Raw genomic sequence first — 21,868 nt, 5'->3', positions numbered from 1 at the left:
CTGAGAGCACTATAACAGGGTGGGCTTTTTTTTCTTTCTCTGCTCTTCAGTTCCACCGACCCCTGCCCCACTTCACCCAGTGTACGATTAAGACCATGAAGATCACCATGTGTGGGGAGTTTAACATCTCATAGATGCCTCTCTGAGGAAATCTACAAATCAGGGACAGACAACGGGTATTTCCAGGAGGGGCTATAAAGCTATAATGCGTTGTTGTTTTTCAAAGACTTCATTCCATCCCTGCCTGAGGAAGTGGAGACATTCTATGAAAGCTCCCAAATAAGCAAAATAAATGACTTTGTTACCTTTATTAAGATCTGAACTTGTAGTATTCTTTTGCATCAATATTCTATTCAACCCTTGGCTAACATAGTACAAGCAAAGTGATATATATATAATCGCTTGTTTTCCTCACAGCTTTTTTAGACGTTGGCATTTTCGTTGTGGTGTTTTCACTGTGGCCGTTTTGGCTGTGTTTAAAAAAATAATAATAAACGTGGTGCACGTTTGGGTAGGGGGTTGGCGGAGGGTGGCAGGGTGAGTTGTTGGGGGTGGGTTAGAAGTAGCTTGGGGGGGGGGGTAGTACTATCCATAAAAGAAAACACACTGAATACAGCCACAGTGAAAACATCATGGCGAAAATGCCAACGGTAAAATAGCCGAGATGAAAACATGGCTAACCAATAAAATATAAACGTTCATAACATGCAGTTGAAAGCAATTACTGGGACCACCACTTAAATAGGTTCCCCTCTGTCACTGGTCAAATGGATTAATCCACCTTTTATGTTTCTGTCCATTATATAGTAAGTCAGGATCTTTTTACAGTAGGCCTTTGTGTTGTTTTCCCTGATATTTTGTGGTTAGGTTTATATAATCTGCTTTGAATGCACGTCAGAAAAACAGAGTTGAATTGCCTAACTAGACCATTGTGTCGTGTGTCTTTGTTGATGAGCTCTTTGAGTCAGTTTATTCAATGTTATTTATATCCATTTACTGTTATTTAATTGGTTCTGTTTATTCACTATTTTAATGTTCGACTGTTTTGTTCTTAATTTTGTTGGTAGACTTTTATGGAGCTATGATTCCAAAATAAAATGTAAACTGATTGAAGGATCGATTGGAAGTTAATGTTAGGTTTGTGTGTTTGGTGCTACTGATTACAAAGCGTAGAGTGTTTATGTACTGGAGGCAAAAACGTCAAAATGGTTGGACTGGTTTATTCCTCGGGAGAAGATGGGATCCCGTGAAATATCATATAATAGAAATACCATCTACTAGCTGTGAAAGGAAAGAACTTTGCAGCAGAATAGTTCTTGTGTCCTGAGGGCCACCCACCACCGACGTTCCATTTAATGATCAAGATGGGCAAGGTGGATGTTGCTGTATGGGAAGTTCTTTAACTTAAGTGCCAAGGACGAGTATGATCGTCCTTTTTGCATAGACTTACATAATAGCCTGGCACTTTTAAGGGTTGCAAATTAATGTTACTTTCTTTTGCAATGCCTGATTGATCATGTTGTTGGTTATGACAACTGATGACGACATGCTCAATTGCTTGAAGTACCAATAAGAACAGGATTGCTCTGCTTACTGTCGTTCCTTTTGTACAGTGTTTTTTGTTTGAATCACTCTCAGATGAAATAGAAATAAATAACATGGAGATGCTTCCAAAAAGTTAGCAAGTTGGAAGGGGCATACAGTAAGAGAAATAGGATTTCATTTGAAGCTTAAACAGCTGATCTGGGCGGCCATGCCTGTTTTTGAGGTTAAAGTGACTGGTGCTCGACATGCCCCCTCTCTACAGCCACCGATTATCTCATTTGCACAGAAACACGTATTCTGAAAGCCTTTCTGTGGACCTAGATGTATGTCTTTTTAAAAGAATTAATCTGTACCATTTATTCTTTCCTTTCAACAGGACGAGGTTTCATCACTTCAGCTTGAAACTAGAGCGACAGTGTTGGAGAACAATCCAAGAGTTGTGCACCTACAGAAAGAGCCCACAAATGTAAGATTCTGAAAAATTATATTTTAATACTTATTGAAAACTCCCAAAAAACGTGGTCCTACGAAACATGCTGCAATTGTGCATGCCATATACATTAACATGTTGCTCGGCAATGCATATAAGTGCGGTGTTCCATTTGTTGTAGTGCTGTTTATGATCCAGTATTTTTTATTCTCATTGTATTGTATTGCAAGCCCTTAACATATCAATACAACCATATCATTTCGTTTTGAATTCATTACTTACTATACAAAATAGTGCACTATGTGACAAATCCACATCACTTCTCCCATGGGGGGGGGGCTTTCCCATGAGGCCAGGGAGGTGAGGCCACTACCGGATAGTCCCCCTGGGGGTGATACTCAACAGGTGGATCTCATGGGGAGTGAAACCCCTTATGGGACTAGTGATGACGTGGGGAGAACACAGTACTATTCCACCTCACCAAACCCTCATTTACCTGCCTACCCTCCCACCTTCCCATCTTCTCCCATACTTCAATGTGTGTAGGTAGGGTAAACATTCTAACCCCCTCAGGGAGTGCCGAGACGAGGAAGAGTGGGAGTTACCTAAATAGAGCCTTCTTGCAAAATACTCGGATGAAGAATAACTGTTGACTCCTGGGAGTTACCTCACCACTATGACGAGGAAGATGTGCAGATCGATACAAACTACTCTGCAGAAACGAGATGACCGCTCTAGGCAAAGTAAGCAAAGGCGTAACAATTATACTATAAAAACTGAAGAAGGACTTCACATGTTGTCCAACCCTCCCTGGAGGAACCGTGAGATCGGAGGAAGGGCAACCCAAAATGCGGAAGCTGACTGGGACACCAAGATGGGAGCAGGAATCTCTGATGCTGGTCGGGAGAAGGGAAACGACCTTTGCGAACTGGTGAATAAGGGCTCCTGGCATTCCTGAAGCCGGAGAGGCGCTGAGGAGAGGACCCACATGACAAGAAGGAAAAGGGAGACTGTGTGGTGACAGCAGTCCAGCGAAAGTCCTTGGCAGCCCCAGAAGCCCCACGGCTGCCTTCAAACGTCTTGGAGAGACGAGGGCCTTCCTGGATCACGATGCAAGCTACGCGGGTGGCCGGAGACGCGTTGGGAGAGCAAGTAAGATGTGTCCAGTACAGCAGTGCAAGGGAAGTCGCCAATACAGGGTCTGAGACCCATACCACAGTAAAGAGGCCATCTTATATAGTTGGTCATCCGATAACACTTGTCGGGAGAGTGAAACAAATTTACCTAGAAGGACATTGGAGGAGAAATGCGAGTCGGGGAGCCGCACCTATATAAGGAAGATCACCACTGCTCTTCATAGTCACAGTACCTCTTCATAGCCACACTATTCAGTATGTACAGCATAATTTGGTGCCGAACTGGTGAGACCCAAACGTTGTTTAAGAAAAGTATTCTCTATTATTTCTATAGGTGAAGTTGTTTCATTACCCCAATAAGCCGCACCATAGTTGGTTTCAGCATTGGTCTGGGCTCTGTAAACTTCCAAAATGAGTTTGTTTGGATGTCCCTGGCACATGTTCTTAAAACGAGACAAACACCCCCCCCCTCCAAAACCCGCTTCATTTTAGAGCACTGTTTCTCTATGTGTAAAGTCCCCCATCAATTTTCACTAAAAGTGATGCCCAGGTATTCACATTTTTCTTCCTGCGGGATGATTTCAGCATTGCTCAGCATTTTTCTCCTCCCTCCTCCCCTGTTAGAACATGCCATCACTGCTGACTTGTTAGTGTTAACAGATAATTTTAATTCAGACATAAAAGTAGTGTAGGCATCTATTAAATGTTGCAGAGCGATTGGGGTGCGAGCAATCAAGACTGCGTCAGCTGCATATGCCGAAACAGGGAGGTGCAATGCACCCATCTTAAGAAAGTCGGCCATTGTCTTGACCAGTGCCTTATGTAGGCCATTAATATAGAGAGCAAACAACACAGGAGCCACAACACAGCCTTGGCGTACTCCCAATGCAACCCCAAAGTAACCAGTACATTGACCCTATTCCCCAAATCTCACACATGCACTTGAGATTCTCCCTAAATGTATAAGTGATCATCAACTATTGTTAGCAACTTATTGTAAAGGGAGATGTCTTGAGCTGAAGAATTAGGTTACTTTATTCTGTTACATCTTCTTACGTACATATGAGATGGTAAACCCACAGGACCAAGTGTCAGTAAAGGTAAATGTGTTTGGCGGCAATTGGGCAGATTTACACTCGCATTACCACCAAATTCGTTATGAGGCCTAGTGTGTTTATCTCTGATAATATTGATCAGACCCTCTGGAGACCCAAACGTCCCTGCAAACAGTTACTCAGTTTCCCTCCTTCTTAATGGTCTTGCTTCTTAAAACCTCTCTGATTGTATTTCCGTCTACTCACCATCTTGTTCCCGCCACTCTCCTTCTGCACTCATCCTCACTATCCAATGGAAACTGTGTCTCCTCTCACTTCTGCTCTTTCTTCCTACTTGACCGACTCCATTGGAACCCGCTGTGCATCACAATCTAAGTCAGCCTAACTGTATCTCTTCACAGATAGACTTAAACTTCAATTACCCGCCAAAGAGGGAGCTCCCTCTGACCCCCCTTCCCCCACCTTCCATACCTTCCCTACCTACACACAATTTGATTTGTTCCTGGTCTATGTTCCACTTTGTTTACACCCTCAAACTGGCTCACGATTTGTTCTAATGTTTGTGTTGTTGTGCAAGCACGCTTCTGTGGAAAGCCTTCACCGTTATAATTATGTGTTCTTTTATAACGCACTTAATACCAGTGAGTGGTTTCTAAGCGCAGGATCGGGATTCAAACCTGTGTTGCGCTGCGTTGTCTTGCTTCCAAGACAAACGTGTTGCACCTGAGATATCCTTCTTTCCATCAGTAAATGTGTCATCGTAAGTCATTTCTGATAGAAATTGACATCCCTGTTATTCAAATAAATACGAATTCAAATAAAAAATTAACATTGTATTGGGTATTTCAAATAGACTAACGTGAATTCAAAGCATTCAAAGGGAAATGTTCTCAGCTTTCGAGTCTTTCATGTTAGACCAGGAGTTAGGCCAGGAGTCTGACCAGGAGTCTAACCAGGCCCTTTCCTCGTATGGCAACATGATAAGCTCTCTGCAAACAGACTTTGGGGGAAAGGTATAATTGAAAGTACATGATAGCACTGGAGCAATGTGCTAAATCATTAATTATATTAAGGTGCAGTTAAACAGAAGAGGTGCTTAGGAAGTGACAAAAGTAAGGTTGGTGTATAAATGTAACCTCCATAATTAGCCATTTGAAACTAATTAGGTTGCTTTACAAAAATGTTATGAAGTATAAAAAAAACAAATCTATGGAAAGAGGAACTGGTGCGAGTGAGGTCTTGGACTGGGAGTAATATGATTATCATGTCAAAGGGATACTTATCTAATGGCGGGTGGAATGTAGACTTTGTTAGGAATGAATTTAGAAGGTTTTGGTCTCAGAGTATTGGATTTAGTCGTAGGATGAGGGGTACAGTCCATGTGTGTAGAGTCTCAGGCTTCTACCAACCAATGATATTGCAGCTAGTGGTGTACAAGATTCTCACAATGTTCTTAACGGCTCTTATTGGTTTGATGGCTTCAGCAGTCAAACACTAAAATTTGTTTCAGGGCAAGTGGTTGGATAGAAATGTTAAACAAAATGGGGGAAAGAGCAGAGCCCTGAAGGACACCACACAGCGCGACTGGACACGGTCTGATAAAAAACACAGCCAAGAAAGCACTGAGCAGGTAACGCCTGCCTGCGCCAAGCAACCAAAAAGGATGGAATGCTTGATCGCATCAACAGTGGCGGACAGGTCGCGCAGTATCAGTGCACCAAACCCACCCTGATAAAAAAGGTGGGTGTGATCATCAACCATAGATACAAAAACTGTTTCCGTACCACGACCAGGGCAAAAGCCCGACTGAAACGGATCAAAGAAGTGGGAGTTTTCAATAAATCTGCTAAGTCAAGGAGTAGCTTGGGACTCAAAGTTTCCTCAGGAACAGTAGTAAAGAAATGGAGAGGAAGTTAGTGGAGAAGGCAGGGTCCAGGGAGGTTTTATTTAAAGAGAGGAATAACCAGAGAATGTTTTAAGGAGGGATGTATCCCGAAGCAAAAGATTGATTCACTGCTTGGGTGACGGTGTACAGTATAACCTGTTTAAGAATGGTACAGAGTATAGGATCCAGAGGAGAAGCTGACTTCAAGCAGTCTGAAGCTGTGATCATGTCTGTGATTTTAAACGAAGGTAAACTGGACCAGATGGAAGTAGGATAGGATATGATATGGCATTTATAATGCGCCTGTACACAAGTGTTTCTAGGCGCTACAAGACAAGGAGGGGGAAACAAGGGAGGACAAAATAACAATCTTACTAGGCCTTTCGTCATTCAGATCGCGCAAGTGCGGGGAAGAGGAAAGGGGTGAAGTGCCAGCGGGTGGGGAAGGGGGAAGTGCAGTTAACTCACAAGTGTTGCCAGCGGTTGGCTCATAAGTGCAGAGAGAAGGGACTGTAGGGTTGCAGAGACAGACCCTTAAGTGTGGGGAGCCCGGAGGCAGTGCAAGGGCAACTGGACATTCAGGAGCATGGGCCCCAGTTCAGAGGGTAATGAGTGCGCAGAGCAGTCAGGTGCATCAGCAGGGGATCGGGGGATCAGTAGCCTCAAGCAACATTATGCAATTAGGTGCCATAAGACCCTACATAAGAATTGTTTGATGAATAATGGAGCTTTTCTCACAAAAGTACCCAGATAAAGAGTTGGAGAGTGCCGGCGATGATGGAACTGCACTGGTTGCAGCCGTACCATCAGAAAGCAATCGTACAATGAATAGCTTTTTGGGTTGATTGAGAGCCGACTGGACCTTGCTGGTAAGGAAGTCCAGTTTGGCTTCAGAAATAGCTCTATGGTAAGTAGGAATGGCTTGCTGAAAAGCAATTTTAGTGGTAGGGCAGTATGTTGAGCACCACGGATGTTCAATTTGTCTACGACAGAACCAAAGCTCCTTAAGATGTTTATTAAACCACGGCCTGGAAGGACGAGTATGTGCTTTAGAGGTGGACAGCTGTGCAAGAGAATTAGCTGTGTAGAGAAGAGCCTGTGAAAGCTTCAGCAAATCCGTGTGCTGTGAGAGCACGCAGTACTCCGAAATCTGTGCTGAGATCACAGCTGTCCCCACTGAACGTCGTTTACGCTGAAGTGAACCTTGCATAGGTGGCAGCCTAATAGTGGGCTTTAACTATAAAGAAAATTGAACAATTAGATGATCAGTCCATGGCACACAGAAAACTGAGTGTGCTTTTACTGACAGAATAGAGGAAATCATTAAATCAAGGGTGTTACCAAGGAATGTGTAGATTCCAAAACACACTGTTGAAAATCCAAAGGCCTGCCACAAAGAAAGCGAGTGGCCTGTGTGTCAGAAGAGAAATTCACTCTAAGATTAAAATCACTATCAGTACGTTAGTATAGCAAATCGCTACATCAGCTGCAAATTCTAAAAAAGCTAAATCAAAGGAGGGGTCAGAGATAGGAGGACGACTGATTACAAGAAAATTATATGTATTGGATGTAGAGATCGAGACACAAATTAAAAAAGATTCCATGTGAAGCGATGAGTCAGAGGCATACCCATGCTGGAGAGTGAGGACTTAAAAATAAAAGCCAGGTCCCCACCAGGGTGAGTTGAAATTTGATCACAGCGAAGGATTATTATAGCTCATAGGAAGAGCTTGAACCACAAATGTATCCGAAGAGTCCTGTAACCAATGTCAGTAACCCACGTGATATCAGGTTCATAATCATGCAATAGGTCGTAGCAGTCTGCCGCATGTGAGCAAGCATTGAATAAAAAACACTTTAGGTAATCTACCGTTTGGCAGGGGAATCTGCCCTTACCTTCAGGCTAGCACGAAAGCCAACCAGAAAGATGGTATTTGCTGGAGTAAGCTGCAACAAAGCCGTACGAGACAGGGAAGATGGCCATAGCGTAGTGGGAAGGCACAAATTGAGGGTGGTTTTTTTCTTCCATGGCCTTCTGTGTCACGGTTTGACATTCGTGAGACTTTGGCACGCAATGCATTTTTCTGTTGTGCACGTCTGCTGTGCTTCCTGGATTTAGATTGCATTGGGCTACACATACTATCAGAGGAAGCCAAACCGCCGGATAGACAGAGAAAAAAGACTGTGTGGTGAGTGCAGATTGACAAATGAAATCAAATGAGTAACGACAGCAGGTACGTGCCCCTGGAGTGTCGCAGGAAGCCATGCACCCACCTGCCGATGAAATAGGCTACAAGGAACCAAAAAGAAACTAAAATAAGTAATAGAAAGTAATAGCTTTAAAAACAATGCAAGTGCGTGCCATGTGAAAATAGGTGCCCGGTCAAATTCCTGGCTCGGTTAATCCAACGCCTCAAAATAAAATAATTTAAACTAAATAAGGAAAAAGCAATGTAACAAAAGCTATTTTAGCAGTTGCTCTGTCTCCACTGTCTTGCCAATACTCCCCGCTTCATGATTAATGAAAATTAAAGGGGGCAAAAACCATATCTCTTATTGGTATGTGTATTGCTCTTCTGCCAAGAGCTGAAACCGAACTCCCTTCAAAAACATCACATTAGTTTCCTAAGCCTTTTATCGTTTACAAAGAAGTATCCATGAATAAACATTTACATTAACTCTATATCAAAATGCTAGTCCACATTGCTTTATATGTGTCACGTGTCTTCCTTTCTGGCCACTATTCTTGGCTGCCATCCCTGCTGTTTCTAATATTTCCCCAAGCATGAGACAGATTTTTGGTTCTTCAGATTTTCTCAAGAAGAATTCATGCCCTCAATGTCTTTTTCTCTAGGTCACGGCAGGATACATTCTTCTAATTCTACCAGGTCACATGTTTGGTAGATCAGGAATGTTTGCAATGCTTCTCTTGAGTCATTTTGGAGCATTTCGAAGTACAGCAACAGTACAAAAATATCCTAAAATTAGAGGTGTTTCTTGAAGTTATTTTGTACAATGTAAAACTGATCCTTAAAGCCTCATTGTAATTAAATGGAGAATCCAGACTAAGGATACAATACCAAGACTGTCAATCACTAAAAAGAAGTCAAAGATTTGTATAGATTGCAATATGTATAAAATAGAACTCTCCACTGGTTCATGACCACTGTGTTCCCCTTGAATGTTTCATTGAGTCCTTCTCTCCACTTCTTGTGCCTTATTTCGTAGCTATTTACTTATGTCCTTTTTTTGTCATGGAATTGATTTAATCCCAGCGTTTAAAACATGAAGTATATAGACTGATAAAAATAATTGTAAGTCTTCCAAAATTGGCAGGCATGGAATTTCAACACTTATCTGTGTTTCTTGTTTCATCTGCGTCTGTCAGTCCGCGAGTAGGAATTGTTGTAATCATTTATTTACTGTTTGATTTTCATACTCTTCTTGATTGTGCAAGGTTGTATTGGCTTCATGCTAACTCTCACAGAACGAAGATTCAATAAAATAAATATATTATCATTCAGGAACTAAAAGTTGATAATTAAGGGTACGATATTACTGAAGTCACCATAGTATGAGTTGGATCTAAGTGAACATTTCGAATCCAAAATACTGAAGCTGAAAAGGCTGTTTATTAATTCAAATTTTGTGACTTTTTTGCACTCTTTTTTAAAACAAAAATGCAGGTGGAGACCCCCATACAGCCCCCTGCCCCCCAACATTTACCATATCCTAATCGATTCCCTTACCCTACTCCTTATCTATTTATTTTCAAACAAGGTGCAAAAAGGTCGAAAAATTTGACAAAGAAACTCAGCATTTTCAGCTTTGTTATTTTGGTATTTGAAATTTTTGGGCATTACCTATGAGTCCACTTTCCCTTTACTAGGCAACGGACTTCATGTTTTCCTTCTTTTTCAGGTCTTGCTTGAGGGTCTGCACAACCAAAAGCGTAAAGCCCGTGTAACGATGATGATTATTCTGATAAGCATACTGCTAGGAATTACTTTGTTGATGCTCCTGACATACTTTCTATTGAAGGTACGTATCTTTCCTTTTACAAATCCCTGTGTGTATGATGGATTTTGAGTTGTATAATGCAAAGCACTGCAGCCTATGTGGTATTTGCAAACCGTGCGCTTCAGGAGCATCTTACTGTTTATACGTGTGCCTTTCCTGTGAATGGAACATTTATAACTTACCTGGTGAGTTGGCAATACTATGTGTGTGTATATATATATATATATATATATATATATATATATATAAACAAATATGGTTGATCCAGGAGAAAACGAGTCAATACCTTAATTAGGCTAACAAAGTCATTTATCTTGCATATTTCTGAACTTTCGTGGAATGTCTCCACTTCCTTTGGCAGAGATTAAATTTGAAAAACATCACAGCATTATAGCTTACACAGCCCCTCCTGCAGATACCTGTTATCTGTACCTGGGTGTACCTGATTTGTAGTTTTGCTCAGAAAGGCATGCATTGGATGTTCAACTCCCCACACATTGCGATCTCCAAGGTCTAAATGGTACACTGAGTTAAAGGGGGCAGGAGTCAGTGAAACTGGAGAGCAGGGCAATGAAACAAAAAAACAGCTCACCCCATGGCATTTTATGTATATTGACTGTGTCAATTTTCCACTCGTTTATATATCCACACAGATCACTCTGTAAACTACTGCACACATCAGCAAAGTTGAATACTGACTAAGCCATTCAAAAGGAATTAACTTTTGAGAATCACAAAATAATCTGGGGATTGTGTTTCTGTGGGTTTTCATAAGGACTATTGTGAAACTAATTCCCCTAAATTGGCAGCTGAATTTTCAGCATGTTTGAATTGCACAAATATCTTACTGTAAACTAGTGTTTGGTTGATAAACGGGGCAGTCATTTAAGTGAACAGAAAGTTTGGAAAACTGGGGGGCATTTGTTATATTTCAGGTATGCATAGTAAAGGAGAATTAAAGAATTCAAACAAGTTGTCATTTCCAACACCAACATTCTAGCCACGATGAAATGACAGAATATACACACATAGTGAAAATACACAGAAAATGGACAGACAAAATATTACAGACGTCTGTTGTCATGTGGCGCTGCAACAACAAAGTTATTATCGTCAAAAGTTAAGGCCCTTCCCCCCCTCACCCTGCTCCCATCTGTTTCTTGTTGGTCTCCTGTTTGTCTCCCAGTATGTCTCCCCAAATTTCTATTCTTTTTTCCATTTAGTTCTTTTTGCAAACTTGTTATAATAATCCATGTTCAACTGGTACTACCTCCAACTTCTATTCTTGTTCAAATAATTAGTTAATTTGATTAATAAATGTTTTGGGTATAGATCAAGTTCTTGCTTGTTAAGATTGTTAATTGTGTTCATCTTTTATTGTTGCCTGTTCCACTCAAAGTCTGTAACTTGCTTGCATATGTATCATTATCAGTATCTGGAACAATAAAACTCATTAAAATAAAAAAATAAAAAGTTAAGGGCCCAAAATGTTGTTGCGTCTGCCCGATATGTAACTTATTGAAGGAGGAACATACTTTTGGGAAACTGTGCGCCTATAATTGTTTAAACAAGTACATTTTGTTTCTTCAAAATGTCTATTAGGTACAAATAAGGAATAAGACCTTAGATCGCAAAAATATAGTCAATTCGAATTGTAATAGTTGACACAAATATAGATGAAAGAAATACTGCATTCGAAGTGTGGGAAGTGTGCTGTTGGGCTGTTAGGCGTGGAGGTGTGGGTGCACAATCTTTAATTTGGTTCATCGTTTACATTACACCCATAACGCTATTGGCCTGTTATTTTGATTTACTCCTTTTTGTATCTTGTGCTACCTGTGTGCCTAGTTTTTGGCATTATTTTTCTATCTATAAGCCGTTCTGCTGAAGCCATTCCTCTTGAATATCAAATGCAATTACGGCTACATTGTAATATTACTCTGTTACCATTTGCATGCGATTCACTTTCAACGTGTGTTGTATCATTTACTTTGTTCGATCTTTGGGTACTTGTTTTGATCCTCATTTAGTTGCTGCTTATAATCCAACATTAGATGAGCGCACTCTATTGGACCTCGTTTATTTCAACAATAATGTATATACGCGGAATTATCTCATGCAAGAAATTTCATGTTAATACGTGGCTGATATTATTTTTTCCTGTCTCTCTGTATTTATCTTTAGCTCGTTGGCCATCTTATTGGTGCTGCTTTCTCCACGCCTCATATTTGCGGTTACCTACCTGGCGAATACGCACCTGCTAGTGCTTTATAAACATTGGCTATTTGTTAGGACGTAGGGTTTTGGTGTGACGCGTCCCAATTGTTTGCTAAACCACCTGCATTTTGCATCTCATACTCCCCCCTAGGGCGCAACACATACCCTGTCAAGTGTTGTATAATGCCATTAATTTTCTTGGAGCCTCTTCTTTGCGTTTCTACGAAATGGATAAAAGCCTTAAAAGTGGCAAGCGGCTTTGCGAACTGCCTTTAAAACCTTCAAATTGCCCCTCATCTTTTGCTTCTGACAAGGCACCACTTGTACCCACGTTAAGCATGCGCTCTCTACTCTCTATGTCCGTTCAAACCCCTGATACCGCGAGGGGCCACAAACTTTAGCTCCTGTAGCTACTTTTGCCCCCTTAGTCTCTGCTAGTGAGTTGGTGATATCCCCAACTGCAAATACCTTCTCACTCAAAGATGTGAATTAACCTGATCCCAGTATTATTTTACATAAAATAGATCCGTTGAAATTGGATATGTCATTTATGGGCAATCAAGAAGAGGGGTTCTCTGCTCCCATCTCTGATACTTCCTTGCTCACCCACGTCGTTATGGCAGAACTTGACAAACGTGTACGCCTTTCTCTTGGCCCTTCAACACCAGTGTCTAAATCTCATGAACAATGTGAACAAGTACACTTTCACAGGAGTGACAATCCCTCATATTCTGGCGTGCCTTCTTCTACATCTCTTTATTTAACTGTCCACTGTCGGTCCCCACGACGGCGAGTTCCCCCTCCACTGCTAATTCTGTACCCAATTTGGATTTATTTCAACCTGTCTTGTCACAAGGCCCTTTTCACACGGGCTCTCCTAAGGATGCCTCTTTTCATCCTCCACCCACCCAGCCTGCTACGCCCTACTCCACGCACGAAGACTCTCTGACTAACTTAACAGCGCAAGACCTACACAGTGGTTAACTGGGAACCAAAATAGGCCCTGGAAATAATGTTCAAAGTGGCATGATGGTACACATTTTCAGCAAGCCCAACCCATTTCCTATGGGAACATTTGGAAATACCACATAAAAGAGGCCCAGGGTGCAGAGGCCTACCGGGAAATCTCCACAGTTCCCTATAGGCCAGTCCACCCCTGGACCTATAGAACTTTCCTGTTCTGACTCGCATCATCAATTTGCTCGACATGGGGCATGAGTTTACCCTCCTTGCCCTTAATGAACTTAAAGATGCACTCTCTGCCACAACAGCCAAACTGAGCAAATTTGAAGGCTTTATGCTATCCCAAGAAGCCTGCCATCAATGCCATGCTACTTGTCCTGAAAGGACACTCTTGGCATTTAAAAATGTGTTACTTAATCAAAACAAAGCTCCTTTGTCATGCTCCCAATACACGCAAACCTATGATGATTTTCTGTTGACAAATGGGCAGCCCAAATCTTTTTCCCATGTAGTTCAAGGGTCCAATTATGCATCAAACTTGCCCATAGAATCTTCTGCCATTGATTTAGTGGCAGCTGTCCCTTAGATTACTGCAAATTGAACAAGTTCTTTTCAGGGCTAACTTAGTTCCCCAATGCTTGCTTGATGCGATCCCCACAGGTGCTACAATTACTTCCTCTATAGATTCTCCAGATAGTCCTTCGACCAATACTGACCTACTCGATAAACAATCAAACACTCTTCAAGCAAACGATCCTCCATTAGAGAATTACATCTCCCAAGAGGAAACTCAGCACACACAATACTTCATTTCACGTAAAGAAGTCTCCACAGAGAGCATTAGAAGACTGTGCTCTAAAAATAACACACATAGGAACAGGTCCACTGTTACCAACCCTAAACCAAAAAAAATCAATCTCTCTCCAAAATCAAAGGCCACAATTCTAATATTAAAAAATTATGTAATCTTTCTCTCGAAGATCACGCCCTGGACCTCAATCAGCTCAATGATGAGAGCAAAATAGTCCTCCAAATAAAATCAGCTGTAGGCACTATTCTACCTTCAGCACATGTGGCAAAGTCCCAACCTTCACCGGCTCAAAACATATTGCCATGTCAAGTGTCCATTGCTCCTTCATTCGAGATTGTGATATTTAAATTCCCTTTGTTCAATCTCAATTCTTAATTAAAAAAAGTCACAATTGCTTTGCAAACTGATGACCTTGGTTCTCCTAAAACCCCTCTTGCCTCTACTTGTCCAGCTACTGCTACACTCAGTTCTCAGCGCACATCTTCGTTTAACCTCGAGCAAGTTTCTGTCCTGCGTTCTTTAAATATTGCGGAGAAGGATTCTAGCATACTTTACAGGACTCAACAGCCCTTAGCTGAGTTAAGTCAAACTGCATCCACAGTCTCTCTTACAGCAACAGCACACATTAATTCCAATGATGATCATCTTGTTGGTTTGCCATCATTGCCCCCCTCCCTTTCGAGGAGTTAATCCTTTGCTTCCATGGAAATTCGGAAATTCCTAGTGAAATGAAGATCATCCTAGGTTGGTCCAGTGAGTCCTCACTAAATGGTCCTGCACAAATTAAATAGGTCATTTCGCATTAACTCTTTTTATAAAATTCCATCCTTACGCAATCTTGTTTCTAATGATGTTGAATGGATTAAGCTTTCGAACCACAACAACAATCGTATGCTCTGCAAATTGCAAACTCATATAATTGCTAAGCTCCTATTGGATCATAAATCCGACCTAAATTTACTTGGTCTGGAGGTGCAGGTTTTTCACTCTATGGAAGGCGCATGGTCTTTTCACGATTTCCTGCCCATTCCCACACAAGAACTCGCTTCTGCCGGTCACAGCGGCTCACTTTCCGAAGCTTCCAATAGTGAAAGGTTAGAACATTTAACTACTTTCGCTAGTGCTTTAAAAGGCCTAACTTGGCTCGAACCACTTATTAAAGCTGCCTCACAGGGAGGCAAGCGCGTGTCTAACTCATAATCTACTTCCCTTTCTATTCTATCATAGAACTGTTCTGGCTTCAAAAATCTTTTTTCTTGGCACAATGCGCTCTCTTTTCAGCAACTACACTCTTTTATCTTTATACAGGAAACTATGTGTACTTCTGATTTTCATTTAGTCTGATTCTCTTCCTACTTCCATCCTGCAAAAAGCTCTCCAACGGGAAGACCAGCTGGAGGGCTCGCATTACTGATTAAGAACAGCTTGAGATTCACAGCTAAATATTCAGACTCTTCCGATCTTTTTTGATTATTGAACTCCAATTGGAGGGCTTTCTTTGTAAGAATCTTCTACTCGTCTCCTTATATTGCAATCCTCAGATGTCATCTCTAGTTACTGGTATTTCCACCTTTAATAGAGTACTCTTTGGCTATTTCTCGCAACCTGGAATGTGAGATCATTATTGGTGGTGATTTTAATGCTATTCTTTTTGTTGACGAGCTTATCCACTCGAGGCCCCAACAGTCTTATTATTGCAACCAATCTATTGCTAGTGGGCGCACTTGGGTTCACTTCTTGGAGGAGTGGGACATTCACCTTGTTCTCCCTGCCTCTGTTCGTACCGTTACTACTTGGCAAAGAGGTGCAGCCTGTTCCTCTATTGATTATATAGCAGTCTCCAGGCTGCTGTCAGGCTTCCTTGATCCCGTTGTTATTTCTAATCCTCAGCTTGATGACCATAGGATACTGTCCACCAATCTTCACTACACGCTCCAAGGATTTAATCCCATGCCCGCTCTCTCATTGGTGCAAACGGATCGACATGCACTCTCCATTCATTGGAATCCTGGGCTTTGCAGAAAACTGGCGTTTTAGTCAATCGTGACCTGTGGGTTGCCACTGATTCTTCCTCTTTGCCTACATTCTTGGAGAAGGTTGCCGACTGGAATTTAAAAATGATCAACTCTCATCTGCGTACTTTGTCTTTCTCTGATTCTATTACTGCAACTTCTGTCCACCCAAATATTTATCATACCTCTATCGCCTTCCTTAAAAGCTCAAAAAATCGTGACCTTAGAAGGGCAAAAGCTCTTGCTGTTGATCTCGTTTCATATGCCCTGGCCAAGAAACAAATTATAGCTAGGGATAAAATGGAGCTTAAAAAATGTGCTTTCGTCGCCATCTGGAAGACAATCAAAAAATGGTGTACCATCTGTGTAAACGAAACACAAAAGATATTTGGTCAATTTTGAGAAAGCTCACAGGGGCTAGTTCATCCGTTCTTAAATCAGCAATAGATGGCCTGACTTGGCAGAAATTCGTCAAGACCAAATACACTTTACCTTTGCTCTACACTTCCTTTGATGTATCTACTTTATCCCATCACATTCCTTTGATATGTCCTTGGTCACTAGAAGACATCATATGGGCCATTCATAAATTAAAATTTTCAAAATCTTCTGGTCCTGATGGTCTGCCTCCATGCGTAATAAAAGACGATCTGCTTTTCTGGCCCAAAATAGTCCTGCGAACATTCCAGACCATATTCCATTCTAAAAACATTCCTAACTCATGGCTAACATCGATTATCATTCCGCTACACAAAAAAAGGTGCACTTAATGATCCTAACAATTTTAGGCCTATTGCCCTAATTGATGTTGCAGCCAAGGTTTTTGCATTACTCATTCTCAACGAATTAGAGAGCTTTATGGTAGCCAATCCGATTCTTTCAAAAGTTCAGGTTGGCTTCAGTGAAGCTATGGGAACTCAACCTAACACTACCATATTTGCCCACCTTATCACTTCTTCCCACTTAACTTCTAATGGTCCAATCTTTATGGCGTCCCGCTCCCTGCCATCTGCTTTTGACAGTGTCAGAGGGCTGTTATGGAAGAGAATGTTGGACTATGGTTTTCCCCTGCACATTGTTGCCCTTATTTCCCTTCTGCATCATAAAACCAACTACAAAGTCCGTATTAAACATGCTGGACTGCTTACAGATGCCATTCCTACAGAGATCGTTGTCAAGCAAGGTTGCAATCTTGCAGCAGTTCTTTTCAACTTATATCTTGCTGACATCGATCTTATTTGGAGCGCCACAGACATATTTCAAGTCAGATTGGGTGCATTGCGCCTCAATTGGCTTGCGTTCGCAGATGATGTTATTCTCTTTGACCGCACTAACTTCGGATTACAAAACAAGCTCAACTACTGTTTTCATTACTGTTCACAAAATAGTTTATCCATAAATTCATCCAAACCTAACATACTCATCTTCTCATCTAAAAAACATTTGCACCTGCAAATGGCCCATTAATTTAAATCCCATCAACCTCTCTCATGACATGACCTATTTGGGTTATAATCTCCCCAGATCCTTGGCTAAATGGCAGACTTCTCTCTCTTCCAAGGCTATCCATTTAACAGCGCAAATGCAAGTATCTTTCGCAAACATTGCAAATGTTCCCTCTTATAGATTTCTGTCTTATGAAGGTAGAGGCAGTGATCCTTTATGGTTTGGATCTCTGTCTTTTGGAAATCGGTCCCTTCTTAAACAAAAATCAGGGAAAAATTTGGAAGACGGTGCTTGGCCTCCCTAATTATTTACCTAATGCCATTTGTAAGACACAAATTGGGTATTCACTCGCTAGATTCAAAATTTTCATGGCGTATGCTATCCAACTTTACAAAAATGTCTTTTTCTGCCTGCTAATTCTCCTTATGAGGATCTTTCAGTTATGCTTTCAAAGTCCTTCCCTGCTTCGATTGCTCACTTCCATGAACGCATGAGGGCTCTTTAGCCAAAATAAACATGAAAATTGAAGATCTTAAGTTTCGCCCTGCATTAGCAAAAAAAAAAAGACACTTTCAGAATGACTGGGCTGCCATCTCGCATCACATTGCCGCCTAGTCCTCTTTTGATGAATATGCCAAATTCAGACAGTCAGCTTCTTCGTTTGCAATATTTAATTGCTTTTCCTTGCAATAAAGTAAGAACCCTTTATATGAGATTCCGTATGGATATGTTGTGCACTAAATTTCGCACTAAAAACTGGAAACCTAGTTTAGATAGAATGCCCGACAGTCTGTCGCTTCTGTGGCACTATCAGACCTTTTTCTTTTCTGCCCCCATTTCAAATCGTACAGATTACAAACCATGAGCAACTTTCTTTGTGCAGCCTCGATTTTGTCTCGGAATCTTATTTGGATGAGATGCATGTGGGGCAGAAGCAATGCAATCATCTTCTCCACAGTATGTTTGTTACTTCACATTGAAGCAAAACTTAGAGGATAACGATTAAATGTACCTAAAGGTTATCTTGTCTTCATATGTATATTTATGTTTTTAATGTTGCAATGGTCAAATCCCATTGTATTCATGTCTTTACTTTATTGAAATTGCTTTGTACCTATTGTGTATTTACTTTGTACTTTTCAACCTTACTCTAATCCAATGTTCTTGGAGTTCTATGCTTGCTTAGGTTTGTAAGTCTGTTCTCTAGTGATTTTTATTTATGTATATTTCTTTCTTTCCTTTTGTATTTCCTGGTTCTTGTTTTCCTAGTTGTTTTACTATTATGGATATCATGGTCTAATTCAGTTTACTGTTTCTGTTCAGTTTTTCACTGTATGATTATTCCCTATAATGCGTGGCCAGTCACTAAATAAAGATAGTTAGGCTTGAAATATAGTTGCAAACAACTATGTAGATCGATATATTTGTAAAACTGTTCAATTGTAGCTAGCTTTGCTGAAAGCACACAGTGATTTCAGGCTGTGCTTAATATAGACTACAGGCAGGCTGGTAGAGAGCGTGAGGTAACTCAGCAGCTGTTCCTGTCAATCACAAGACAATGGAGACGAAAAAAGATTCAGCATGACAAAGAGGGCAGGGACAATATGGTCATTAGGTTTGCAAGGACAAGTAGTGTCAGAAAAAGAATAGCCCTGATTGGAACGGTGCGAGCAGCGCACAATATTATGTATAGACCCAACAGTGTAATTAAAGGAAATGATGATAAGGAGTTATTTGAAGACAGTCATCAAAATGGGGAGATTATTTTGATAATCTGCATCCCCTGTGATATCATGGTGCAGTATAGGGAGGTACAGTGCCCCCTGATGGCAGTGGTAACTCAGATGTTTTTTATTTTTTTTAGGAGGACATGCGATATGTGGCCGCACAATTATGGACTGTTAATCCACATGATGTTGGGTTACTGAGAGCTGTGACCCCTGTACAGATTACATTGAAGTAAGGTGCTTAGCACAAATCATCCAGTATGTGGATGATCGGTTGGGATGTAGTGAAAATAAACATCAGTACAGGAGGGATTCTGTTACATTATTGTAATTGCTGGCTCATAAAGGGTACAGGGTAGATGAAAAGAAGGTACAATACTGCCAACAGGAGGGACTATACTTGGGACAACTTTTTTGTAATGGAAAAAAAATGATCAGATAGGGCGGCGGCAGTACACACCGCCCCTAGGCCCAGTACTGTGAAGGAAATGTAGCAGTTTTTTGGGCTCATCTAATTATTGTAGGGCATGGATCCTAGACTACACAGTCTACACAAGGCCACTATTACAAAGTCTCAGGGGAGGACAGAGGACTTCAAAGTACATTTTAATGGACTGACAAAATGACTAGATAATTTGAAGACTTAAGCTATTTGCACGGCCCCTGTTTTAGCAACTCCGGATTATATACAGGAGTTTTATTTATTTTCCCACTCTGATGAAAAGCTCATGCATTGACGGAAGGAGACATATTATATGGTGATGGGTCATAAATAATTGACCAGGGGACGGGACGGAAGCACACAGGGGTGGTAGTGGGACAAAGTAAAGGAGGGAGAAATAGTGACCACCCCTGTAGAAAGCAAGACCATGGTTCCATACACAGCATTGCCAATATTACAACTGGACCATTATTATCTGGGGAACTGATCAGCCCCAGGTTTAAAGGTCCATATGAGGTGGTGTTCTGTACTCCTCTCGCCATCCATATGAATTTTCACGATGCCCGCTCCCGGGGAGCCGGCTCAGGCCCTGCGTCCCCGAGAGCGGACATCAAGTCCCCAGGGAAGGTCCCAGCAACCCCTTATAGGGGCCCTTTGGACAGCTTCCTGGCGCCTACGGCGCCAGGCTCATAGAGAACGTCAGTCCTGGCGCCAGGCTCATTATGAAAGTGTTTGGGTGCACTTACCTGATGCAGACCATGCTGCAGAACCCCGGCCTCCTTGAGGCCTGAAAGGAACTACTTTACCTGTGGGACTCATTTACCACCCGGGCGTGGTCGGGGAAGGATACATACCTGATTGGAGGAAGGACACATTCTAGGAACTTCTTCCAAGGCTATTTAAACCACACCCGATCAGCCACACGTGCTTCGCGTTGTTCTGCATCTAGCAGCTGGACGCTCACCATGTCTGCTCCTGCATCTTGACTTCTGCCACACCTGCCAGCATCCTGAATCACCTGCAAAGGAAGGGAACAAGAGAACAGAAGAAGGAAAAGGCCTCACCTGCTAAATCTGCATCCCAGAGAAATTTTGCCGACAATCCTGAAAAGGAAGATATTTATTTTTAAAAGCACATCGCATCGATCGCTGCAGCGCCGCATTCTACTCACCTTTACAGGGCGCCTCCATGTTCAGCAGCGACCATCCGGATTCGCAGTCGCGCCCCCGCGCCTAGGGAGAAAAAGACAAGAACAAAGGTGAGAGAAAGAAGGGAAAAGGGAAGCTAAAACTCCATGTTAAGACTTACCTGTTGGGTCATTCCCTTTTCATTTCGGGTCCGCGCCGCATCCAGGCATTTTCGGACCCCGGCCCCTAAGGGGAAAAAGACATCAGCGTTAATGAGTGAATGAAAATACATTACCAAAACACTCATTAAAGACTTACCTGATTTCCACAAGGATTTCACCGCTCACCTCGGGTCGGTGCCTGTTCCCCGGCATTCCGTACCCCGGCCTCTATGGGGAAAAAGACACTAGCATTAGAACATTAATGCATGGACACAAGGGGAACGACTTATAGAAAAACTTACCTGGAAGCCAAGCAAGTTTGGTTCTCACCCATCCGAAAATCCAGTGACGTAACTGGATACCAATGCGCCCCTGCATCAGAAGCAGGATGGAGAGCTTGTCCTTCCAGACCCTAAGGTGAGACGCTACGGGGAAGCACAGAAGGGTTTTGAGGAGGGTGAGAGGGGGAAGTGGGAGGCCGATTGCATTACCCCGCAGACAGTTAACCCCCTATTCTCACCTACAGAAGGATACTTCTGCGAGTCAGACAAGCCAGATCTGGGGCCCGGTCCAGTCCGTCTTCTGAATCCTGCGCATCACCTTAGACGAGGTCACAGCAGCGCGAACCAGGCCAGCGCCCCCGTGGGAGTCAGGTGAGCGTTACAGAACGCGAAGCCTTCCTACAAATTCCCACCCAGGCGCTATGGAAACTTCTGAGACTGATCAGTTGGCCCAATTACTGGGGGAATTACGGGCTGAAGTACATGCCGCTCGTCAAGAGACTAATGCCCTCAAGAGGGAATTAATAATATCAAAGGAAAGAACTGATGACCTGGCCAGACAGCTTTTGCAAGGTCAAGCTGGACAAATTCCTCTACCCTGTTCCGGGGG

At 42.1% G+C, this 21,868-nt stretch overlaps 1 protein-coding gene across 1 annotated transcript in view; it reads left to right on the top strand.

The window, feature by feature from the left end:
- ITGA4 (integrin subunit alpha 4) overlaps window positions 1–21,868 on the top strand; it is a 911,072-nt gene that overhangs the window by 848,981 nt on the left and 40,223 nt on the right. Inside the window, exons 26-27 of the mRNA XM_069616079.1 lie at window positions 1,922–2,011; window positions 9,973–10,092. Coding sequence (XP_069472180.1) covers window positions 1,922–2,011; window positions 9,973–10,092 — 210 coding nt within the window. The remainder of the gene's footprint in view (window positions 1–1,921; window positions 2,012–9,972; window positions 10,093–21,868) is intronic.

The sequence above is a fragment of the Ambystoma mexicanum genome, chromosome 9 (assembly GCF_040938575.1).
Source record: "Ambystoma mexicanum isolate Mex_15411 chromosome 9, UKY_AmexF1_1, whole genome shotgun sequence".
Taxonomy (NCBI): domain Eukaryota; kingdom Metazoa; phylum Chordata; class Amphibia; order Caudata; family Ambystomatidae; genus Ambystoma; species Ambystoma mexicanum.
This window is presented reverse-complemented; position numbering and strand designations above follow the sequence as displayed.